This window comes from Tyto alba, unplaced genomic scaffold (assembly GCF_018691265.1).
Source record: "Tyto alba isolate M040663 unplaced genomic scaffold, T.alba_DEE_v4.0 Super-Scaffold_17, whole genome shotgun sequence".
NCBI classification, from domain to species: domain Eukaryota; kingdom Metazoa; phylum Chordata; class Aves; order Strigiformes; family Tytonidae; genus Tyto; species Tyto alba.
In genome coordinates this window covers 11,153,309-11,173,791 of record NW_024881279.1, presented here as the reverse complement: position 1 = coordinate 11,173,791, position 20,483 = coordinate 11,153,309, and the positions used below count along the sequence as shown (strand labels likewise).

Below are 20,483 nucleotides of genomic sequence, written 5' to 3'. Positions count from 1 at the left end.
GTCTGTGCTGCCAGGCTGGAAGCTGCTCTCATCTGGCCAGTCTGACTGGGTCTGGTACCCACCGCACTTCCTCCAGGAGCAGGGTGGTCAGCCAGCTGTCTTAAATCAGCAAATTCATTTTTCTAGTGGAATAGAGCTTTTGGAGGAAAAGAAAATTTTAAAACCAAAACCCATTCAAAAACGCACCTCCGCTCTCCAAATGCTACCACCTCATGGCTGACTTGTGGGAAGACACCTCAGTAACAGATTGTTTTTTGGTTTTGTCCTTCAGATAGATTTCCATCTCTATCCGCTTTTAAACGACCATACACTTTTTTGTTTTTCCATACCTGATCTTTTTCAATCTCTCCCAAGGATTTATCGAGACATACTGTATCAGATTAGTTTCCTTCTCTTCCTGTTGGCTTCCCCTCTAATTCCATGACCAAATATGCATACAGAAATTATCTCATGATTCAGGGCAACACACAGCTCTTCAGATCTGTCACGAACCCTCTGTGTGACCTCAGGCAGTTTCCTTCTCTGTTCCAAACTCTCCACTGCGAACCTGCACATGATTTCATTTTGAGTTGAAAAGAAATGTTAGGGATGACCACACACCAAATTAGGACACTACTTAGTTGGCTTTGTCTCCAGTTGTAAAGTTGACAACTATTCTCATCTGAGAAATGTGTGGCAGCAATTTATTACAAGGATTTATAATGAGCTGTGTTGGCCTGCTTGGCCAAACATATATGGCACACAGAAGTATGTTTTCTTCCTCAGATGGTTCTGACCTCCCTCTGCACAGCCACAGCCTGCGTGCCTGTGCTCAAGCCCCTCATCGCTCTGGGCTGCTGGACTCGTTTATCTACCTGTTTCAAACCTTGCAAATGACTTTTTTTTTTTTTTTTTTTCTCCAAATTCTCCTCTTTTTACTGGAGAACAAGGCACCCAGCTTCTTCCCACATAAATCACATTCCAAAACTTTGATGTCATCTTTTATTTTCCTGTCTTGAATCTCCTGAGAAACCCTGCACATGATGACAACCTTCATTTTTAGATCTTTTTTAGGAGGGGCCTGAGCAGGGCTACTTTGCTGGACCCTTTAGCATCAATAACAACACATCTCTGTGAGCACTGATCTGTTTGAAGAGCAGTATCTATGTGGTCTGCCAGGTCCCACGTGAGCTGAGAAAAGGTTTTCACTAATAACACTGCAATTTATTCCGAAGACAACAGGAATAGACAGGGAAAGGATGAGGATTCGGCCGTATGGTTTTCTCATTAGCACAGCATCAAGCTCAAAGAATTTCAACAAGGCCTCAAACATGATGTTTTTCAACCTTGCCCAAATGCTTACTATTTAGGTTCATACTGAGGTGCTTTAATAAAAACAGACTGGTTTCCAGAGGTCTTGAATGACCTAGCCCTCCTGTTGTCTCTGCTGGAGCCAAGTTATTAAAATAAGACCCTTCAAGCTATTTTGTTGAGATATGAAAGGGCATTAATGGTGTGCCAACTGGGGTACCTCTGTCTTACAAACTGGCTTAAAGATGGCAAGAATTCCTCCGGCTGTGTGTGGAAACTGAAATGATCTATTTATAATTTTTTTACCTTGACAAAATGCAGGGAGTGACTCAAATATGCCCCATCCTTATGGAAATTAATTGTGTTAATGGGATCATTAGAGTTTAGAACTACTGTCATCGAACTGGTTTTTGCAGCTAATGATGGTTCTTGGGAAGATTATGTCATAACGAAGGCGGAGGATCTGGTCATCTATATATACATGATCTGACCTGAGCCCTTTCTTTGGGTTTCATTGAGCAATGCACTAATAGAGTCAACGTAGGCAAACAGCTGCCACTCTCACCATGAAAATAGAAGGTGCCTCGGTGGTCCTTGCTCTGGCATTTTTCTGCTTCTTCTCAGGTTAGTAACTTCTGATGGTCTCTGTGCTGAAATCTGGGACTGGCAGAGGACACAACCTGGGAGTTCCTGTAAAGACAGTGAGATAGAGGATTAGAGAGCCCTTGTTCTTTAAAAAGGATAGTGATATAACCAGAAGACCATTTTTTTTCTGTACTACTTGTATTAATTTGATATAACACATTCTTGGTAATGGCTTTTTCTCTTGCATGTGAAAATGAAGAAGTTCTACTGATAGATGAAAGTATCTATTTTTAGTAGAGTTAACAGTTCAAGAACAAACCAAAAAAACCAACCCCCCAATTGTCTAAGTGGAGGAATACAGATTTCCAACCAGACTGAATTTTTGCATAAAAAGCTTGACTTTGAACAAAAGTATAATACAATTTTTGGTAAATTCAGAAAAATGGGAATTTCTTGTCAACACTTACTAAGGAATGCATTTTCATATGGCTACAATAGACAGATTTTGGCAGGAGTTTAGGCCTGATGCAATGGCCTTTCACTTGTCTGACGATTTCTATTGAAAAAGAGCTAATGGAGGATTTCTTGATGGTTCCCTGTGACGGCACTCATGATGCAAGAGAAAAGGATGAAACTTATTATACCAGTTCTAAGTGGCTTAGTAGAAGGAAACACGTATCAACTACCCGCCTGCTGACTCATTATTAATTTGGTAATTTATGTGAAGTACCGCAAATGGAATGGGTCTTAAAAAGGAATTTGAAGTTTTGGACAAACGATGATACAGCCTACGTCTGGTATCCCAGTTTTAAGTGAAGAAAGTAAAAAAATACTTGGGTAAGGTTGATACAACTACCAAGGCAGTGGGGTAGAATAGGGAAACAGTTACTAAACCATCTTTGGAACTTGGATTTTAAGCCTGAATAAAGTAACACAGTGAAGGAGGGCACAAAGATGAAAAAAAATGGATGTGCTTTTGCATTTGGATGACATAATGCTACAATGTTCCAGAAAGTCTCTAATGCCCAGTCCTTTCTATCAGTGTACAATAATTCATTGGATTAGCTTTTATCTAGAGGTATTTGGGTGGATTAGGAAACTGTATCAAGTATTTTAATTAAATGTTTTTGATTTAAAATTTCCCTTCAAAGATTTTGTACGGTTTCATTGTTGGTTTTTCTGTCGCAGATGTTGCCAGCCAAGCTTCGATTAAGGCGAGTCCAACCTTTTTTATTCTGATTCTCCTTTTGTTTTGTCAATTACACTGCTTAATGCATGCTCTGAGCAAAGTCATTTAGATAGATGTACTTAAATATCATAATGCTTTTCCAGTGGTGGAAAGAGCAGTGAATTTCTCCATGTTTAGAGACAATACTTTTGTAATACAGCAATGGCTCTAGCCAACAGTTTGGTGAGCTATGCTGAGCATGTATCTGAACAGCTCTGGGCTGGAAATCTCATGAGATGAAGTTAGAAATGGCATGAATTATATTTCTAATGATATTTCAGAAATTTGCTTCTGATCCAGCTGAAACCCCTGCTTCTGATAATTCTCGAGTTTGATAATTAAAAGAATTAAGGCAAGTCCTTTGAGTCTCAGAAAATTATTTGATTCAATGACTGAGAGTCAGCTCCGTTCACATTTTAATCAAAAAAAGCTTTCCTCTTCTTAATAAAGACCCTTTTGGAAAATATAGTAGCCAAAAATAACTAAATGGTTCATTGATTCTCTCTAGTCTGCATTTCAGTTACCCAGCAGAAGAGGCAATTGGTTGCTGCAGAATTACACGATATTACCACGTTGCTTCCTAAGAGGATTGTACTTTTCTGTGCTTCAGTCTTACACCTGCATTGCTCTTCAGTCACTCTGGTCGATTCATTACTCTTGCATCCCACTGGCACTTCTAGGGCTATATTTTCCACTCTTGACTAACTTTCTAACAGAGAGTCCTCCCCTGCAGCAGGTAGCAATTTGCAGCTGTATGCAAATTAAATATGTACTCCTTTTCCCATGAATAATGGCCCTTGCAACGGGTTTTGGGCTTTCTTGTCTTTTCTGCCTCGGGAGCCACAAGCAGGGCTCTGGGTGCAGCCTGTACTACGCGTGGTGTGTGGGGAGGGATGGGGTTGAGGAGTGTGGTGGCCTCAGGCCCAGTGTGAACAAACTATTGGTGTCGAGAGCACATATCCCACCCCAAAAAATTAAATGTGAACTAACTGTTCTTGGATTCTTGATGGCCTCTGAGGGATCCTCCACTGACTGTCTTCCTCCGTGCTTCTCAGAATGAGTGCATGAAAATTTGGTCACTTCTGCGCAGTGGGAAGTTCTCCTGTCCCACCAACAAAGAGCCTGTCAGCAGCCCGGATGGCAAAGCAGATCTCAACAAATGCCTGATGTGCCAAAGGCTGATGTGAGTATCGGCTGCCCGCGCTGTCTCCAGTGGCTGTCCTGCCTATCCACAGCATGTCCTCTCTTCCTGTAGTGATGACCCCATTCTCAGGAGGCTCCGAGCTGTAAAATCATAGTCCTGGGACAGACAGACCAGTTAGTACCTTGTCAGCAGACCCATGAACCCCGTAGCTCTCTCATCACATGGTGGGGGACACGCCACAGGGTATGAGGAGCAAATCCAGGGTGAAGACACACAGGGATTGAGTTTCTTGTTTCAATAGATAGTGTTTAATAGGATGGAAACACCTGGGTGTTAGGCAGAGAGAAAGGATGGCAAAATGCCCCCAGTGCAGAGGTGCTAAACACCCTAATCACGTCTCACTGAGCCAGAGCCCCAGTGCTGGTCTGTCCCGCTGCTTTGCGCAATGGGGAGGTGGGGTTGGCAGGACGGGCCTTTAATCACCAGTTATTTTGGTTTTACATCCAGGGACTGCTCGTTGCTCTGTCACTCATACCTCCCTTTCTTGCAGGGAAAGAGACTCAAAAAACAAAGGGAGTGGTGGAGAGGTGAACAGGAATGTGAATTCCTTGGGAGAGGTGAGGTGAAACATCGTTACCGGAGCCAGTTTTATCGGTGCACGGGGGGCAGGGTGATGTGGTGGCATTGCATTCCCTGCCTCTGACCCACTCGCCGAGTGCATTTCCTCATCTGTGGCGTGGGAACTGCTGGCTTGGCTGATGGGGAAGGGCCCAGCAATGCACCTGCAATGGGAGCAGGCTGAATGTGCTCTGCCTCGGTCTGAAGGTGCTGTGCCATCCGCGAGCATAAAAGAAGCCAAAACTCCTTGTGGTTCCTCCCAGGCAATCTAGTCCCGATCTGGCAATTACCAATACGGCACATACGGTCTGTGCCTGACCCATAGTATAAGCTAAGGAGGATACCTGCCTGTTTATAAGGCATGCCATTGGCATCTGACAAATAATTAATAGCAATGATGGTGCATGTGAGCTCTGACTAGGGCAGGGTGTGGGAACAGGCTGGCTCTAATTGTCCCTTGTTTATCTGGTTGATGCACCTGGCTGGTGTCTTTTACCCATAGCTGTTTTTCTAGATAGCAGGTCTTTATGGGGAGGGAGTTGTCTTTTTGAGCCTTGGGTTTTTATTCTAGGTAGGAATGAATTGGTTTCCATCAGATAATGTTGGTTGCAGTGATTTTTTTTTTTTTTTTTACATCTGGTTAAGCAGGGTAGCTTTCTAGCTCTTGTGTGTCTGGGAAATTTAAAGACTTTGTAAAGCACAGCTTCCCTAAGGGAAATCTTTTTTAAACTCCTGACCTGTCAAAGTGAGGTCCTGAAGGCAGAAGGACAATTTCACAGTGTCAGGAAGAGACCTACACTGAATTTCTTTGTTCAAACGTAGATTTTCTGTCTGGCTTTTGCCAAGTAATTTTCTAGGCTTGACTTCCCCATCTGCAAAGCTGGGATAAGTTATCAAACCATCTCCTCTTCACAATGGGAGAGGAAAAAAATGTATTACAGATCACATGACAGATAACCTTAAAAGTGCTACATAAAAGAATCTAAAGACTTCAGGAGTAGCATGTGTTTCTTATGCTACAAACCTGCTTGTGTGCCCTGAAAGTTAAAGAAAAGCTGTTCAGAGGAAAGTAAAGACCAGGCTGAAATGCTTAAGCAGGTTTTGCTACAAAAGCCTTTTGTGAAATAGAATGCTTTGCTTCAATTAATACGTAATGTCATGCTAAGTGGAAGGTAAAAATGCCCACTTCTTACTCTAGCATACCTGGGAATGTGAGGTGTGCAAAGATTCATTTTTTAATGCCTGCAGCTTCATCTTTTTACTGTGCATGTGTTTTTAAAGTTCTTGGTAGTGTGTTCTCTCACGAGAGATGGGAAAACTGAGTTCCTCATTCAAAATTCACTGAGAAATTGTAGCTTTTATACTTAGAGCAGAACCTAGGTCCTTCGGGCAGGCTCTTGCACGTCCTATCGATTAGAAATAAAGCTACCCTGGATGCAAAAGACAAATCCGCTCATCTAAACATACTGATTTATTTGTTTTATATTGCATGCTATAGTTTAAGAGAACACATCAGGCAAACTATGGTTTTCCACTGACATATGCCTCAAGGAGACAAAATAGTGTTTGAAATGTAATTTAGGTGGATAATCCTTTGTGGATTTGTGGGAAATACATCCGTCTGTTAGCATACCTGTGCCAACCCATGCTTTTGGCATTTCCACAGGATGAATGCCGAGAGTTTCGAGATCTGTTCAAGAAAGGGAAACTTTCCTGCACCAGAGAAAATGACCCTGTCCGGGATTCCTCTGGGAAGCAACACAGCAATAAGTGCATCATGTGTGCAGAGAAGTTGTGAGTAGAGAAAAAAAATGCCTTTTCTTGAGAAAGCAGCTGCTGGAGCGAGCCGGCTGCCAACATCAGTGGACAGGATTGCTCACCCCTCCTGCAGCTGATGGCGGGGAAAACCTCTCGCTCCCTGGAGTACCATGGTATTCACTTTCTCATCTTGCTTCTCTTCCAGCAAAAGGGAGAATGAGCGGAAGTTATCTAAAAACAGACAAGGAAAAAATAAGGTGAGATTAAAGTATTAGGCAGGTCAATATAAAGCTTCATTGGATTTTCACCCAAGATAGAGAAAAGGCAACATTATTCTACTCAGTTGCTCTATCGCCACTGATTTAATTTCAAGATCCACTTTCCCTCTTTATTTCTTGCTCATGCTCTTGAATCCCTCAAGTGAACTACTTGTGCCTGAATGTTATGGTTTATCCCACTGACTTGTGGATCTAGGGACAGGCAAATCCCATCAGAGTAAGAAACTAGGTGTGCTGCACTGTTCTGAAACCTGTCTCAAGGGTAGAGAAGTCAGTGCTGCTGAGGGTGCTAATTAGATGAAAAAAAAATCTGGGTGAAAAGCTCTAAGTCTGAAATCTGCAAAGCTCAAGATATAACTATTCTGGGAGGGAGAGCTCAGCCTTGTGCAATCTCTGTGGGCCTTTGGCTTAGTTTTAATTTTTCTTGATGGAAACTTTGTTCTCGTGGAGCTGCCATTCACCACCTGCACCCTGCCACCCTGCATCCACCATTGCACAGATGCTTTGCTGGCAAAAGCAGCTCTGTAAAGGGGGAAAAAAAATCACTTTCCAACACTTACCTTTCTATTTCTGCTATGGTAGGGACTGGTGCGGTCCCCTTAAGCCTCAGGATAATCCTCTTTCAGTGCTTTGCTTAACGACTTTGGCACAAGAAAATGGAAGCATAAGTGAAATTTGCTGATGGCAAAGCTGGGAGGCAGCGGAGGAGGATCAGCAGATCACTCAGGACTAATTGGATAGTGCTGAGGCCTGGAGTAATAGAAACAAGATAAAATGTAATAACAGTGCAAGATCACACAGTCAGTGATTAACAAGAATTCCTGCTTGTCGATTAGAAGTGACAAAGGATAAGAAAGCCCTGCATTTATTAGTGGGTCAGGGCTGTGATAGGCGATGAAAAAGGCAAATGCAAGTCTTGAATGTGCTCAGTGAGGCTTTTGCAGCAGTGGCCAGGAAGTTAACTGAGCTCCAGAAATGCTAGTTCAAAGGGAGACCGTTTGAGAGGGGTTAACTGGGGGAAGGCAGGTCTGTCTCTGGAGGGTTGGGGCACTGAGCTGGGCTGGTCCCAGGGAACACACTAGAGAGGTGCTGGGAGGGCTTTCCTGGGCTTGTCAGGAAGGGAAGCCTGACTGCACATCCCCCTGAACTGCACAGGGGGGTAGGCACATGCTGGTGATGGGGAGAAGCAGTGAGGCTCTCAAGGAGCCCCTCTGAAGTGGGATGTGACATTTATTTCTGAGGGGAGCAATGCAAAGTGGCTGCTGGCCACAGCAGAGGCAGGCTTATCCTGTGTGGATCATGTATCTCCTACACATGGCTAGTCTGGCTCTAGAGAAATGTGGGACTTTGGGTGTTTTGACAGCGTTAGTCCAGTAGCAAAGCTGAGGAGCCAGAGGCTGAGGTGCTTGGGGTGGGATGCAGGACACAGTGTTGGGAAAAATCCTCCCCTGGCAGATGAGGTGCTGGAAACTTCAGAGTGAAGTAAAGGATGAGGCCAGTGACCTGCTAAGGACCTTAATGCAAGCTAGACAAAACTCTTCTATGCGCTAAATGGAAAGAAGTGTTACCCTTTATTTTTTACAAATAGGTTTAAAGTGCGATCCAGTTACTTATCCTTTGTACTTGATGTTTGGAATCAGCTATTGCGATGTCTGAAATAGTTGAAATTAGGGGGGTTGAATGTTTACATACATGTTGCATAACAGGTTTCTGTACAGCAATTTTGAACAGGGCACAAATTAATCATCCACTCTCCAAACAACCTTCCACTGCTCATGGATTATTAAGTATGTTTGCACTGTGCTTTTATGTTTTAACTGCTGCTTCTTGATTGACATGTCCCAAAGTGTGGTTGGTTTAGGGGATGCTACTTACTTTGTAAATGAAATCATCTGAGCTACAATCTGGGAAAAGGCTGTAGCTGTGTATTAATGATGTTGGGAGAAGTGGGAGGAACTTCATTACTGTATCGGTCACATCACTGGCATGCTTTGGATAGCCCAACATGGAGAATAATAATTAGTCGGACCATACTAGAAAACTCCCACCACGTGCTGTGCAGGCAGAAGGACCCGTAATTTTTCTGACTCACTCCTCTGTTTATATACTATGTGGCTGGTACTGCACACCCTCTTCTCTTGCCCACACCCAGGCTCCTCTGTGATGCATTTGTGATGGTTCAATGCTTTCCTCGCAGGAAACCCCAAGATTCTAAGAATCAGATCAATAATGCAAGGAGGACAGGGTGTCCTAACTGCTGCCCTCCTTCTGCAGGATGACTGCAGTGAGTATCGCTCCCAGTTTGAAGCTGGTGGACGACTGTCCTGCACGAGGGAGAATGACCCTGTTCGGGATTCCTCTGGCAAGCAGCACACCAACAAATGTCTCATGTGCGCTGAGAAGTTGTGAGTACAGCTTCCTTTGAGCAACAACAGCAAAGAGGGAAGCCTCCAGCTGCAAAGCCACAGCTTCTGCCTGTGGAACTGCATCTGGGCAATGCCTGGGAGAGAGTCCTGAATCCCAGTGGCCCTCAAAGAGATGCTTTGGCAGTAGGGCTCCAGCCATTGCCCCCTCTTTCCACTTCCCTTTCAGCGCAAAGGGCTCAGGGGCATGTGAGAAGCAGCATGGAGTAGAGAAGGAGAAGCAAGTTTGATAGAGAGCAGTCCCTTTCCCAGGGAACTGTCGGGCGTGGGCAGCTCCTGAGGAGTTTCCCACGCGTGTACTTTGCCTTCCAGATGCTCTCTCCCTACTCCCATAGAGCATATGCAGAAGCAGCCCTGATATGAAAGCAGCCACCTGGATCCAGGATGTAGCGTACAGTGGGAATGGTGAGGAGAAGGGAGAAGGTTTAGGGGTGGGAATTAGGAACAGGACCACCAGGAACAGGGACTGCGGATGGGGAGGTGGTGCCTAATAGCATGATGCTGGCTTACAGGGCAGCCCTTGGGTGCTGATAGCACTTGCACTGCCATAGCACTCCCTTTGCCTCCTCTCCCCTTCTTCCAGCAAAAAAGAAGCTCAAAGAGGTCAGTCTGGTGGAACGGCCCAGCGCAACAAACCACTTACTTCAAAGAGTACAAAGCAGGTGAGGTGGAGCTTGGAGCTTGCCCTGAGCTCAGAGAAAGGGGCTGGTGAGGGTCTGTGGGATCCTGATGGCCAGGGACTGTCTGTGGTCAGCCTGGGGTGATCATGGTGCTTGGGATGCTGGAGCCAGCTAACGATGGGGGAGAAGCAGGTTATATTGCAAAGCCTCACTCATTTGTGGGATGGACCTGTGTGTGAATGTACAAAGCGTGCAGGTTTGGACCTGACAAAACAGTCCCTCTTGCTTTCCTGGTGGTGTGATGTTATATTAAAAATAAAGGGCAGGTTCAGACTCCCCACAATCCTGTAAGCCCTCAGATGATAACATTTGATGGGTATGGAGCTAGCATGGAACCTGCTTCTTTAAGAACAGCCCTGTAATTCTCTGGGTCTGGGAGGAGGAGGGTGGAGGATAGGAGCTGCTTTAGCTTTGCTGCTTCTCTAGTTGTATAAAAGTTGTTTCTATGTTTGGTTGTTGAATGTGACCCTGCTCCTTTTGCAGAAGGGCTGCGGTGGTTCAGGGTCACGGCAGGGTGTGAATGACAGACGTCCCTTCTCGTCGAGCAGAGGGTGAGTTCAGCAGCAGCTGGGACAGCAGCCTGTCCTCCCAACCACCTCACAAGTCCTGGCACCAGTTTCTGCCCCTTCCTCCTACATGTTTTTTCCCAAGGGTGGTTAGGAGGTTAATTAGAGCAGGAGTGGTTCAGTAGCACACAAACAGCACTGTCTGGGATGGAGAATTGAACATTGTGGTGTTTGGTGCTCAGTACAGCACTTCTCCCCGCTGGCTGAGCTGGTGATGGGGAAGACACACACAGAGCGGGTCATTTTCTCATGCAACCATTGCTCCTTTTTGGCCTCAACTTTCCTGTGTATGAAGCACCAGTGATTGCTGTGCTCAGAGTCCTTCTCAGAACACCTTTGCTCAGCAAACCCTGTCTCCTGGCAGGGCAAAAATGTCTGCCTGGCCCTGGCTCCATCCTCACCCACTGTCTTGGAGTCAGCGCCTGGTACACCACATGCTTTCTGGGCACTGGTCAGGCACTCCTGTTTGTTTTAGAGCTGCTGGACCTGAGCAGCACTCAGCTGCTGTTTTTTCAGAGCCTTTTGGGGGAAGCTGAGATTTCTTGATTATTTTGCTGGTGCAATCCCTTCATCTCCCCATCCACTAAGTGATGCCAGCAGACACAGTGGTACAAAGCCCTGGGGGGTGGTGATGCACTTGGGCTGAGCACAGGGCAAGGTTTGTCCTGCTGTCGGCTGCCTCCCTGTTAGGAAGTGCTGGGGGCTTCTCCTGTCCTAGTGGGTGGGTGGATGCCTTAGTGCAAGCAGCTCTCTGAGAGCTGTGGGGATCTGTGGGGAGGGTGTGTTCACACCATGTTCCTCGTTTGGGAGAGGTTGTGTGATGAGCTGCCTCTCTGCTCCCTCTCCTTGCCAGCCCACAAGGAAACGCAGCTCAGAGCGGTAGGAACTGCAAGCCAGAACCTGGCCGCAAGGCACAGAGCAGAGACACGGATGCCTACCAGCCGGTAAACCCACCTTCTGCATCTTGGACGGCAGCTGCATGGGCAGAAAAGGGGACCTCTCCCATGGGGTGCTCCTCTTCCAGTGCTGAGCCCCTGCTAGCTCCTTTCCCAGCAGCTGCTCCTGTTCTTGCTGTGACTCTAAAGCTTCTCACTCAGCCCCATGTCCTTGGAAGGGTTTGAATGACTGAAAGCATCTATACCCCAATGCTACCCCCCATATCACCCGGCAGTGAAGCAGATGGAAAGGGAGTGGAGCAGGATGTGCCCATATAGGACCCTCCTAAGCTGGTTTTGCTTCTGGGCATGGCTCCTCATGGAAGTACATCAGCTATGGGGGTTCTGGTCTTGAGCTCAGGCTGGATGCTTGCCCCACATGTAGCCAAAGTGGGGTGAGGAGTGCCACCCCCCAGGTGTTGAGAAGGTGCTGTGTTAAAGGCCATGGTCAGAGCAGGGTGATGGAGCTGACCAGGGGATGAGGACAAGGTTGCCAGAGGGAGGGAGTGCTAAAGGGGTAAACACTGAGCGATAGATGATGGCTGTGTATGGAATAATGTGGGAGGAAGATGGGGGTGTCTTCTCTCCCTTGTCTCTATGAAAAGAAAACGCAATAGTTTCAACAAAGCTAAAAGTGGAATATATGAAACTAATAAGAGAAAATAAGTTGCCATAAAAGGGTGACTAAACTGTGGATCTCATGGTCACAGGGTGTTGTCAATAGCTAGAATGATTAAAAAAATGACCTGATGTTTTAATCCCTCCAGCATTTGTATATAGTAATTTAAAGAACATTTTGGAAGGGATAGGAAATGTGTTTCTGTAGGGCTGGAAGGACCTTACTACAATCTGCCTCAACTCTCTCTGAAGCCTCTGTCAGAGATCACTTTTAAAAAACGGATATTTGAGTTAAAAATCCCAGTAGGTGGTTCAAGTAAAGCAATTTTGATGCATTCCAAAGAAAGCATTAGGTGTACTAGCACCAGTCTCTTTCAGGGCTTAGTGATATTTCCTGGTAGCACCAGAGGGGGAGTGGATGCTGATGAGCCTGACTGACGAGAGGTGATTCAGGGAGCATATCTGCTCCTTTTCTCTTTCCAGAGCCACTCATGGGTTTTGTTACAGGCAGTTCACCAGAGCCGAAGGGGTGGTGGCACTAGCTGCTGGGACTTGTGACACGTGGGGCTGTCAGTGGGGTGGCCGCCTGCCCTGGGCAGTAATGCAGGCACACGGGTTGTACAGCAGGCAGCAGTGTCTGGTGCGTAGGAAGGCATCTAGCAGAGAATTGCAAAGGTCAGCATTGTCTGCTTTCACGTCATCGGTAATTACCCAGATGAGGGAGGAAGCAACACATTAATGAAATTAGCAAGTGATGTTAAACTAGCAGGTGCTATCACAGCACCCCAATGTCACCGCACCCCCTGTGCTCCCTGGCACAAAACCTTTCTTCCCTGTGGTGCTTCCTGTCCTGTAGTGCTGTTGATAAACCATCATTTTGTGCTAAATGCTGCATCTTCAGGAATGTCCTCTCCATCCCAGTTGCAGCTCTCCTCTGATTGCACCATTTGCAGTCATTGCAACATGTTTTGTAGCACCTGGAGAAGGGGATGGGATCCCATTAGTCACTCCTTCATCTTGGTCTTTTTTCAACACCTGGAGCAGGGGTGGGTGGTCAGGCTGAGGAAGGGGCTGTGCGAGTGCCAGGGAACAGGCTGTGGTATTTCTGACCTCTGCTGTTTGAAATTTGCTATGACTCTGCAAACACCCACCCTGGCGTGCTTGTAGGGTGAAGACTAAGCCCGAGAGGCTTTTTGGGGTCCCCAAAGGCCCCTCCTTGTGCTGTGAGTTTGTCCTGGTTGTGCCATATATGGTTTGTAAGGAAAGTTGTGTCTAAATGTTCCTGTTGTCATGCTTGAGAGGAAACAAGAGGGCACCCTTAATTAGTCATAGTTGCTCATATATACTTGTGTCTCCTAACGCAGTGGGTGTCAGAAGTTGTGCTGCGTGTCACACCGCCCTCGGGCAGCGCGAGTCTGCTGTAGAGCTTTTTCCTTACTTTCGGCCAATGGGTTTCATCTTCATTCTTGGAGATGAAATGGCATCAAAGCCCTGATAAGGAGGACTAGGGACAGGTAGCAGAAGTTTTCATCTTCTTGTAGATCCTTGATGAGAGAAATAGACCTGCCCTGGACCAAGGTGCTGAGGTGGATCAGATGAGTGGGGCAGGGATGGCTGTCCCTAAAAGCTTGGCTGGCTGGTCCGACAAGAGACACTATCTCTTTACAAGCCTGGCCTTGCTGGAGGTGTGGTAGATGTGCTGCAGGGCAGAAGGGCCCCATGGCAAGTCTTGGTTTGTAAGTGCTTTTAAGTTGCATAAAGGAGAGTCTTGCAAGTGAACCAGCACCAAATGTGATTTCTTTCTCTCTTCAGCTGGACTGTGATCGAATTCTGCACGGGGTAAAGGGTGGAAGGATTTTCTGCAGCGAATCCTCACAACCAGTCTGTGGCACTGATGGGAAAACATACAAAAATGAATGTGACTTGTGTTCAGCTGCCATGTGAGTAGGCGGATAGATTTCAGTAATACAGGGCCATCCACTGTTCCCGAGTGTCTTTTGCAGCGCAGTGTTTGTTTTGATATATCATGACTCACTATCAAGTGTGTCCTTGGTGCCTTGCTGTTAAGCAAACATAGATCAAAATGCCTGAGATTAATCTGATGACGGCTAATTAAGATACACAAGTTTCCAGAGTCCCCTATTCCCTTTCTGCCCAATCATAAGATTGTTTGGGGAGTAATAAATGCCATCATATTGGAAGTAGCATCAAAGTATTAAGGAGTCCACAGAGGACTGTCATGCCGATGGCAAAGAGCTGTGGCATTGCAAATGAATAATAAGCAATGTCTTGTCCTCCCTTTGCAGGAGAGCTTCAGACTACATCACGGTAAACTATCGAGGTGAATGCCGAAAGCCTGCCCCTGAAGTGGTAAGCGGCATGCCACGGCTGGGCTGAGGGAACATCAATCTTTTCCATTGCCCTTGTGAAACTCCCCTGTTGCCACCATTTCAGCTTGTGGGGGCCTGATCCAGGCAGCCACAATGGAGAGTAAAAAATGAGTAGTTGGCAGGCAGTCACCAGCTGCCCTGCAGTGCTCTTCAGCAATAGCTGAGGGTCAACACCTTGACCTTGCAGGCAGGTTAACTAACAGGTTAATCGAATGAACAAGTTAACTGAGCTAATGGGTTAATTAAATCTATGCTCTGCAGGTGCTCTTTAGCCATGTGGTACAGCAAGCTTTGGTGCTGTTAGGGTCAGCTCAGGGAGTCCTATGAGTTGGGAGAGCTCTGTTGTACTGCAGGCTGGAAGGAGGGGTATTGAAGTCCCTTATCTCCTCTTTTAGTTTTGATTTTTTTTTTTTTTTTTTTTCCCCCTGGGGTGGAATGTTGCTGAGAGGTGGAGAAAATGGTCATCTAAAGTGCCTCTTGGCTCTGTAACATCCCATTTCTCACTCTGAGTGCATGCTGGGGAGCCAGCTTGGCCCTTTGTGATGGGACCATTATAGCCCCAGGAGTGGGGCGCTCATAGTCCAGATGTTTAAATACAGATTCAGACTTGGATCTAATATATAACCTGGGTATAGGCTCCATGTTTTATCTAGGCTGTATGGTAAGAGAGTGACATGTCTGGGAAAATATCCGGCTTTCCTTCTGAGACTTTGGTGAGGCCAGAAAGACCAGAACTGCATAAACCATAAAGGGCTCATTTCCCAAATAAATCTCCCAAAAAATATTCAGGGAAATGATTAGGAAATGAAAATGATTCCCTAGGTGGCATGCTTTTGGGAAAGGTCTTGAGCCTTGACATTTTGTGCGATCCCACATAGCAGATGAGTTAAACATTTCTCAGTTGTGCTTTGTCTTTTCACCAGTGGAAGCTTGGCAGGCTCCAGCACTTTGATTTTCAGCCAGGGTCTCCCAGTTTGTGTCTCTTGAGTGCGTGGGGTGACCTGTAGCACCCGGAGAGGACTGTCCTCTGTATTGGCATGAACTCTTGAGAAACTGAATAATTCTCCCCAGGGCAATACTGACATTTGTTCCCACTCCAAACCTGGAGAGAATCAAAATATTGAACCAGCCAAAGAGAAGTTCTGTAAAGTTTTGGATGGGAGTTTTGTCTTCCTAATATGAATTTTGTATCAATGTGTTCATAGGCAAAAAATAACTTTCTTGTGGGATAGCCATCACGCCATAGTTTTATGCCATGCTTTTCTCTACTCAGTGCTGGGATGCCAGCAGATCCCCAAAACATTAAAAAGTAAACATCCCAGCTCCTCTCCCCCTCTTCTGTAAAGCAGCAGAGTGCTCTCAACTTGAAACAAAAGTTGAAGAAACTGCAGAGCAGAGAGAAATAATTTTGCCTGTGATCATACTGGAGGCCTTTGTGTCTCAACCTTTAGTATTATGGAGCCGCTGTTGGCTTGTGTATTCTGGGTGTGCAGGGAGACCAGGCACCACACAAGCCTCTTGGTGACTGTGCTCACACTGCCCAAGACAGGTAAGATGGGGTATACCATGGCAACTGAAAATTGAGAGGATTCCCACAAAACTGTGCCTGCTCTGGAATTCCTTACTGTTTGGTGTTTTACCAAGCTGTTAGAGCTCTCCAGCCTTTGCAATTAGAGGAATATGCCATTTACTGAAAGTCAGACAGCTTGTAGCGATGTTAAGTATTCCAAGGAGAGTTGAATGCAATTAGAAGGGAAAGTGATAAGCTTTATCCTTAGGGCAAAAAAAAGCCAAACATAAACCCCCACGCGCAATGATTTAGTCTTTATTTATGTATATTATGTCACCTGAAGAATCAGACTGGAAATTTATGGAAGCTTATGAACAGCGTATGGAGCAATGTTATTTTCAGCACTGAAATTCATGGTCACTTCCAGTATAATGAATTCTTCTCTCTACTGAAAATCCAGGCACTTGATATATGCTACTAAAACCCAGAGGAAACCAGCTCCAGCAGTACTTTTGGCATCAGAAATAGTTTTAGGCAGTTGCAATGTGCAGAGTGAAAACGCAAAGGCCTCTCTTTAAGCTATGGAGGAAGATAAGAAATTGTTACCCAAAAATGTAATATTTCATTGAGTTGTATTTTGAAATTATCCATGGAGAGTTTTGGGTTGCCTGACAAACTGTGTGTCCAAGCCACCTAATTGCTTTGCAGCTCAGTGTCTGCATCCACTCCTGCCTGCAAAGCTCCTGCTGAATATACAGGGGTTTCTGGCAACTCTCCCTGCCTGGTGACCAGATTGCCATCAGGAAGGGATGATTGTGGGAAGGGATGGGAGAAGTGTTGTTTGAGAGAAATCTGATGTTAAAGGGTGTATCTGTTCATTGCTGTGGTGGAAAACGTTGCTGCAGAGAGAGCCTGTCCCCACGGCCTCAGGCTGGCCAGCACTCAGGTTCACCACTTTCCCTGGGCGGTCTGTGCCATAACCAGATGCCTTGGATCCTGTTCTGCTTTACTGAAGATAAATGTAGGTCTGAGTCCTGGGTTTAGATATCTTTTTTGATAAGCTATCTGGCCAGTAGGTCCTGCAGTGCTGTGTCATATGGGTGAATTAATTGTGGGTCTTTCCAACACATTTCACTTTTAATGCCGCATATCTTTCAGTTCCTTTACTTGTTCAAAGGTTTTTCCACAAATCACCCATGTGGTAGTCACCAGTCTGCCCATGTTAGTCAATACATCAGGGGAAAAAAGGGTATATCCAGTTTCTTCTTTTCTTAAAATCTGTTTCTTAACAAACAGACAATTGCCAGGTTTGCAATGGGCAAGTCCTGGTTTACTTACAATGCTCTTTGTCATGCTTCTTTTTAAGGTGGTGGAAGGAAGAAAAAGGAAAAAAGCAGGGCCTTTCCCAGTTAGGTAGTAGGTGTGGAAAGTACCTATCTTCAGGTTGAAATTAGCCTTGCTTTCCTAGGCTGGCAGCGACCCAACCTGTCTGCCTTGGTGCCAGGTTCTGCTGCAGTTGTTTCGTGCGGCCACTGAGCCGGCTGGAGGGGTTGTCATACCAATACTAATGCTCTGCAAGTGTCACACAGCAGTGGTCATGCTTGGGGATGGACTTATTTTTTGCTCTTTCTTTCCAGAAGTAATGGAGTTCAGACTGCTAGCAAACACTGGTGATCAGCTGTGACCAAAGGTACAGAGAGAGGGGCAGTGATTTACTTGCTCTCAGCCTGCCTGTGCTCTGGAGGTCGCATTTCACAAGGGTTGGAGTGTCCAGCCTTTCCCAGACCAGGCTGCAGGGCTGGGGCAAAGGGCTCACAGTGTGATTTTCCTTCTTACTGCATCCAGGGAAATGTGCAAGCTTTCCAGGGCCCGTGGTGTTGTGCTCTGCCCATTCCTTTTCCCCGGCTCTGTTTTTTCAGCCAAGCTGTCCCTGTGGAGAGAGGAGGATGCTCGCAGAGCAGCATGCTGTTGTCTCCCATTGCGGGGAGACAGGGCTGGCTCAGAGCCCCTGCAGAGCATGGGAGCATCACAGCTTTGAGATTTCCTCATGGTCCTTTCAGGTCTCTCTGTCTTCTGGGACTATAGTAATAAACTCTCTTCCCCTCTGTCTCCCTAGGGCAAGTAAAAGAAGAGTTGATGTTGAGCACCAGGGGAGCTGCTGAGTCCCCAGGACTGCCAGAACTTACTTCATCCCCTTCTGCGGCGAACGGGGCCCGTCCTTGCTCAGGTGGAGGGCAAAGGGCTATGGGGACCCAGTGGTGTCTTCCCAGGTCTGCCCCACACGTGCCATTGTGGTCTCTGCCACCTCGCTGTGTCTTAGCGTGCTTCTACAATAAAGATAACTCAGCAGCTTCATGTCACTTTTCTTCACTAAGCCTTGCGGGAGGTACAAATGAGTCCCCACTACGGCTTTGCATCACGTGCCCCTTAGGCAATAAGCAAGTGCAGAGGCCCCTGGGGTGCACCAGCTGCTGTAAATACCTGGCGAAGATGTCGGACCTGAGGAGGAAGAGCGTGGTCTGGGGTTTTGTGAGGAGGGACGAGGGGTCAGGTTCTCTCTGACTCATTGTGGGGCCTTGGGTCAATCACTTTACCGCCCTTTAAGCCTTACCTGTAAAATGGACATTAAAAGATACTTACCTACCTCAGAGGGTTGTTTTGAGATTTAATTGGTTTACATTTGGAAACCCACAGAGGAAAATTAGTTTTAAATCACCCCACATATTGGCCTGGCAGTTTAGCTGTTGCAGTAAGTGTCCTTCTCATCTGAGGCACCGGGAAATCCAGACCACTTTGTTTTGGGCAGCTGTGGGAAGTAGAAACACCTTGACTGGTTATGTTAGACGGTGTGCCGAGCCCTGCCCCACTGATGCTGGAGTTGGGGCCACAGCAGGGGCGATCTCTGGGATCTGGAGGTGTGAATCTGACCAGCAGTATTTCTTGCCCTGAGAGGACAGAAGTACTGATGGCAGCCTTGAGGGAGTGCTGGCCAAGCAGAAAGCTCTGCCGCTGTGGTGGCCCCTGGATCTTCACCATGTGCTTCTGGGTCACCTTTCTGCCTTGGCCTGAACTTTCTTCCCCATACAAGGCCCTGTGGGCACAAGGGTTCAGCTAGTGCCCATCTCAGGAGCTGTCTTCTGCAGGGAGGGGGCACGGTGCAGAGGGAGATGGAGAAGGAAGAAGTTCCACAGTGTTGAATGGTTGAAGGTATTTAAGGAAAAGTATTATTGTTTTGAGATGTAAGTGATTTACGGATAGTTCTAATTCATTTGTAGTCTGAAGCCATTTTAAGACGAAGCCAGGTTTTTGAGCTCAGGGTATCCCCTGGCTCCTTGGGGGCAGTGCATCTGAGACTGGGGTGGGATTTGCAGAACAGGAGTCTGTGATGGGGGGTTAACAGAAATCTGCTGGCGGTTTGCACGCACTTCCTGTACTTTCTTTATAGTTGTTACTTAAAGCAAATATGTTCTTTATTTGAATAAACTTTATTGCAGGACATTTCCAGAAGACCTTGAGTGAACACACACAGTGTTTGAGTCCATTTTAGCTGTGACCTGATCTGTAAACACTTTCTGTTGCAGATAAGACTGGAGTGATTTTCTTCCAGATTTTGGCAGGATTTTACCTAATACCAATTAATTTCTCACCTACCAAAGACATAGATTTTCTTTCAATTAAGTTATCAAATCCTTTTTTTTCTACTGCAGTTAATGAGAATTGATTTTAAACTCTCAGAATGCTTACGCATGCATCACATTTTATTTCTGCTGATAATAATAAAACCCGATTTTGTTATCAGCAGATTCTGACATAAGTAGTTGTTAATATTTTGTAAGCTGATTTTTTTAATGTGAGCAAACACTATGATTTCAAAATAAATTATGGCTGCCTATTTCTATGTGGAAAATCCCCTCATCAAGTACAGTCGTGCAGGGTGAAAGTTACCAGTTTTGTCCTGGTTAGGTGTTTTGGGGGGTGCAAAGTTTGTCTGCCTTCAGGCTGTGATGAAACAAGTAAATTCTTGAATATTATTTATGCAGCCTGAGAATGATGCATATCAGACAGTAAAAATGTTCTCTGATGAGTCTGTTCACTGATTCCAACTAAAGTCATGTGCAGGGACATCTACATGATTTCATAAAAGCAGTGCACAATTTGTGGCTTAAAAGAAATTCTTGCAAATGAAAATCAGTGCACTTTAAAGCTCTTATGTTTTGTAGTGATTTCAAGAATTTAGGTTTTGAAATAATCATCCATAAAACCTGCATTAACTGTGCTCCAAAAGCAATGAACTGATGAAGATGGTGCCCCAGTAACCTCTTCTCTCAGTATTTGAGCACCTTCTGAATTTTTCCTGCTGCCAGCAGACATTATCATCCACAAAAATTGCAGCTGGTGATCAGGGTTCATTAATGAGATTCCAAACCAACCTGTTGAGAGGGTGCAGGACTGTGACTTGC

At 45.9% G+C, this 20,483-nt stretch overlaps 1 protein-coding gene across 4 annotated transcripts; it reads left to right on the top strand.

The window, feature by feature from the left end:
• Positions 1–1,781: 1,781 nt before the first annotated feature.
• On the top strand, positions 1,782–18,666 carry LOC116964952 (serine protease inhibitor Kazal-type 5-like). 4 transcript variants are annotated; one of them, XM_033006302.2, is made up of 14 exons: positions 1,782–1,914; positions 3,064–3,089; positions 4,159–4,286; positions 4,798–4,864; positions 6,532–6,659; positions 6,829–6,880; positions 9,176–9,306; positions 9,908–9,986; positions 10,488–10,555; positions 11,424–11,514; positions 13,936–14,063; positions 14,430–14,493; positions 17,664–17,713; positions 18,140–18,666. In XM_033006302.2, the coding sequence occupies exons 1-13, from the start codon at positions 1,857–1,859 to the stop codon at positions 17,664–17,666; spliced, it is 1,023 nt and encodes a 340-aa protein (XP_032862193.1). In that variant the 5' UTR covers positions 1,782–1,856; the 3' UTR covers positions 17,667–17,713; positions 18,140–18,666. The 4 variants fall into 4 exon arrangements, with proteins under 4 accessions (XP_032862193.1, XP_032862192.1, XP_032862191.1 ...); XM_033006301.2 differs by having other exon boundaries at positions 17,661–17,713; XM_033006300.2 differs by lacking the exon at positions 17,664–17,713.
• Positions 18,667–20,483: the final 1,817 nt, after the last annotated feature.

What these genes read in the sequence shown, in the direction of transcription:
- LOC116964952 (XM_033006300.2), top strand. Translation starts at nt 1,857, where the DNA reads ATGAAAATAGAAGGTGCCTCGGTGGTCCTTGCTCTGGCATTTTTCTGC. An exon ending in CTGATGTGCCAAAGGCTGAT is followed by an intron (nt 4,287 to 4,797) that starts GTGAGTATCGGC and finishes CCTTTCTTGCAG; the next exon opens with GGAAAGAGACTCAAAAAACA. An exon ending in ACACGGATGCCTACCAGCCG is followed by an intron (nt 11,515 to 13,935) that starts GTAAACCCACCT and finishes TTCTCTCTTCAG; the next exon opens with CTGGACTGTGATCGAATTCT.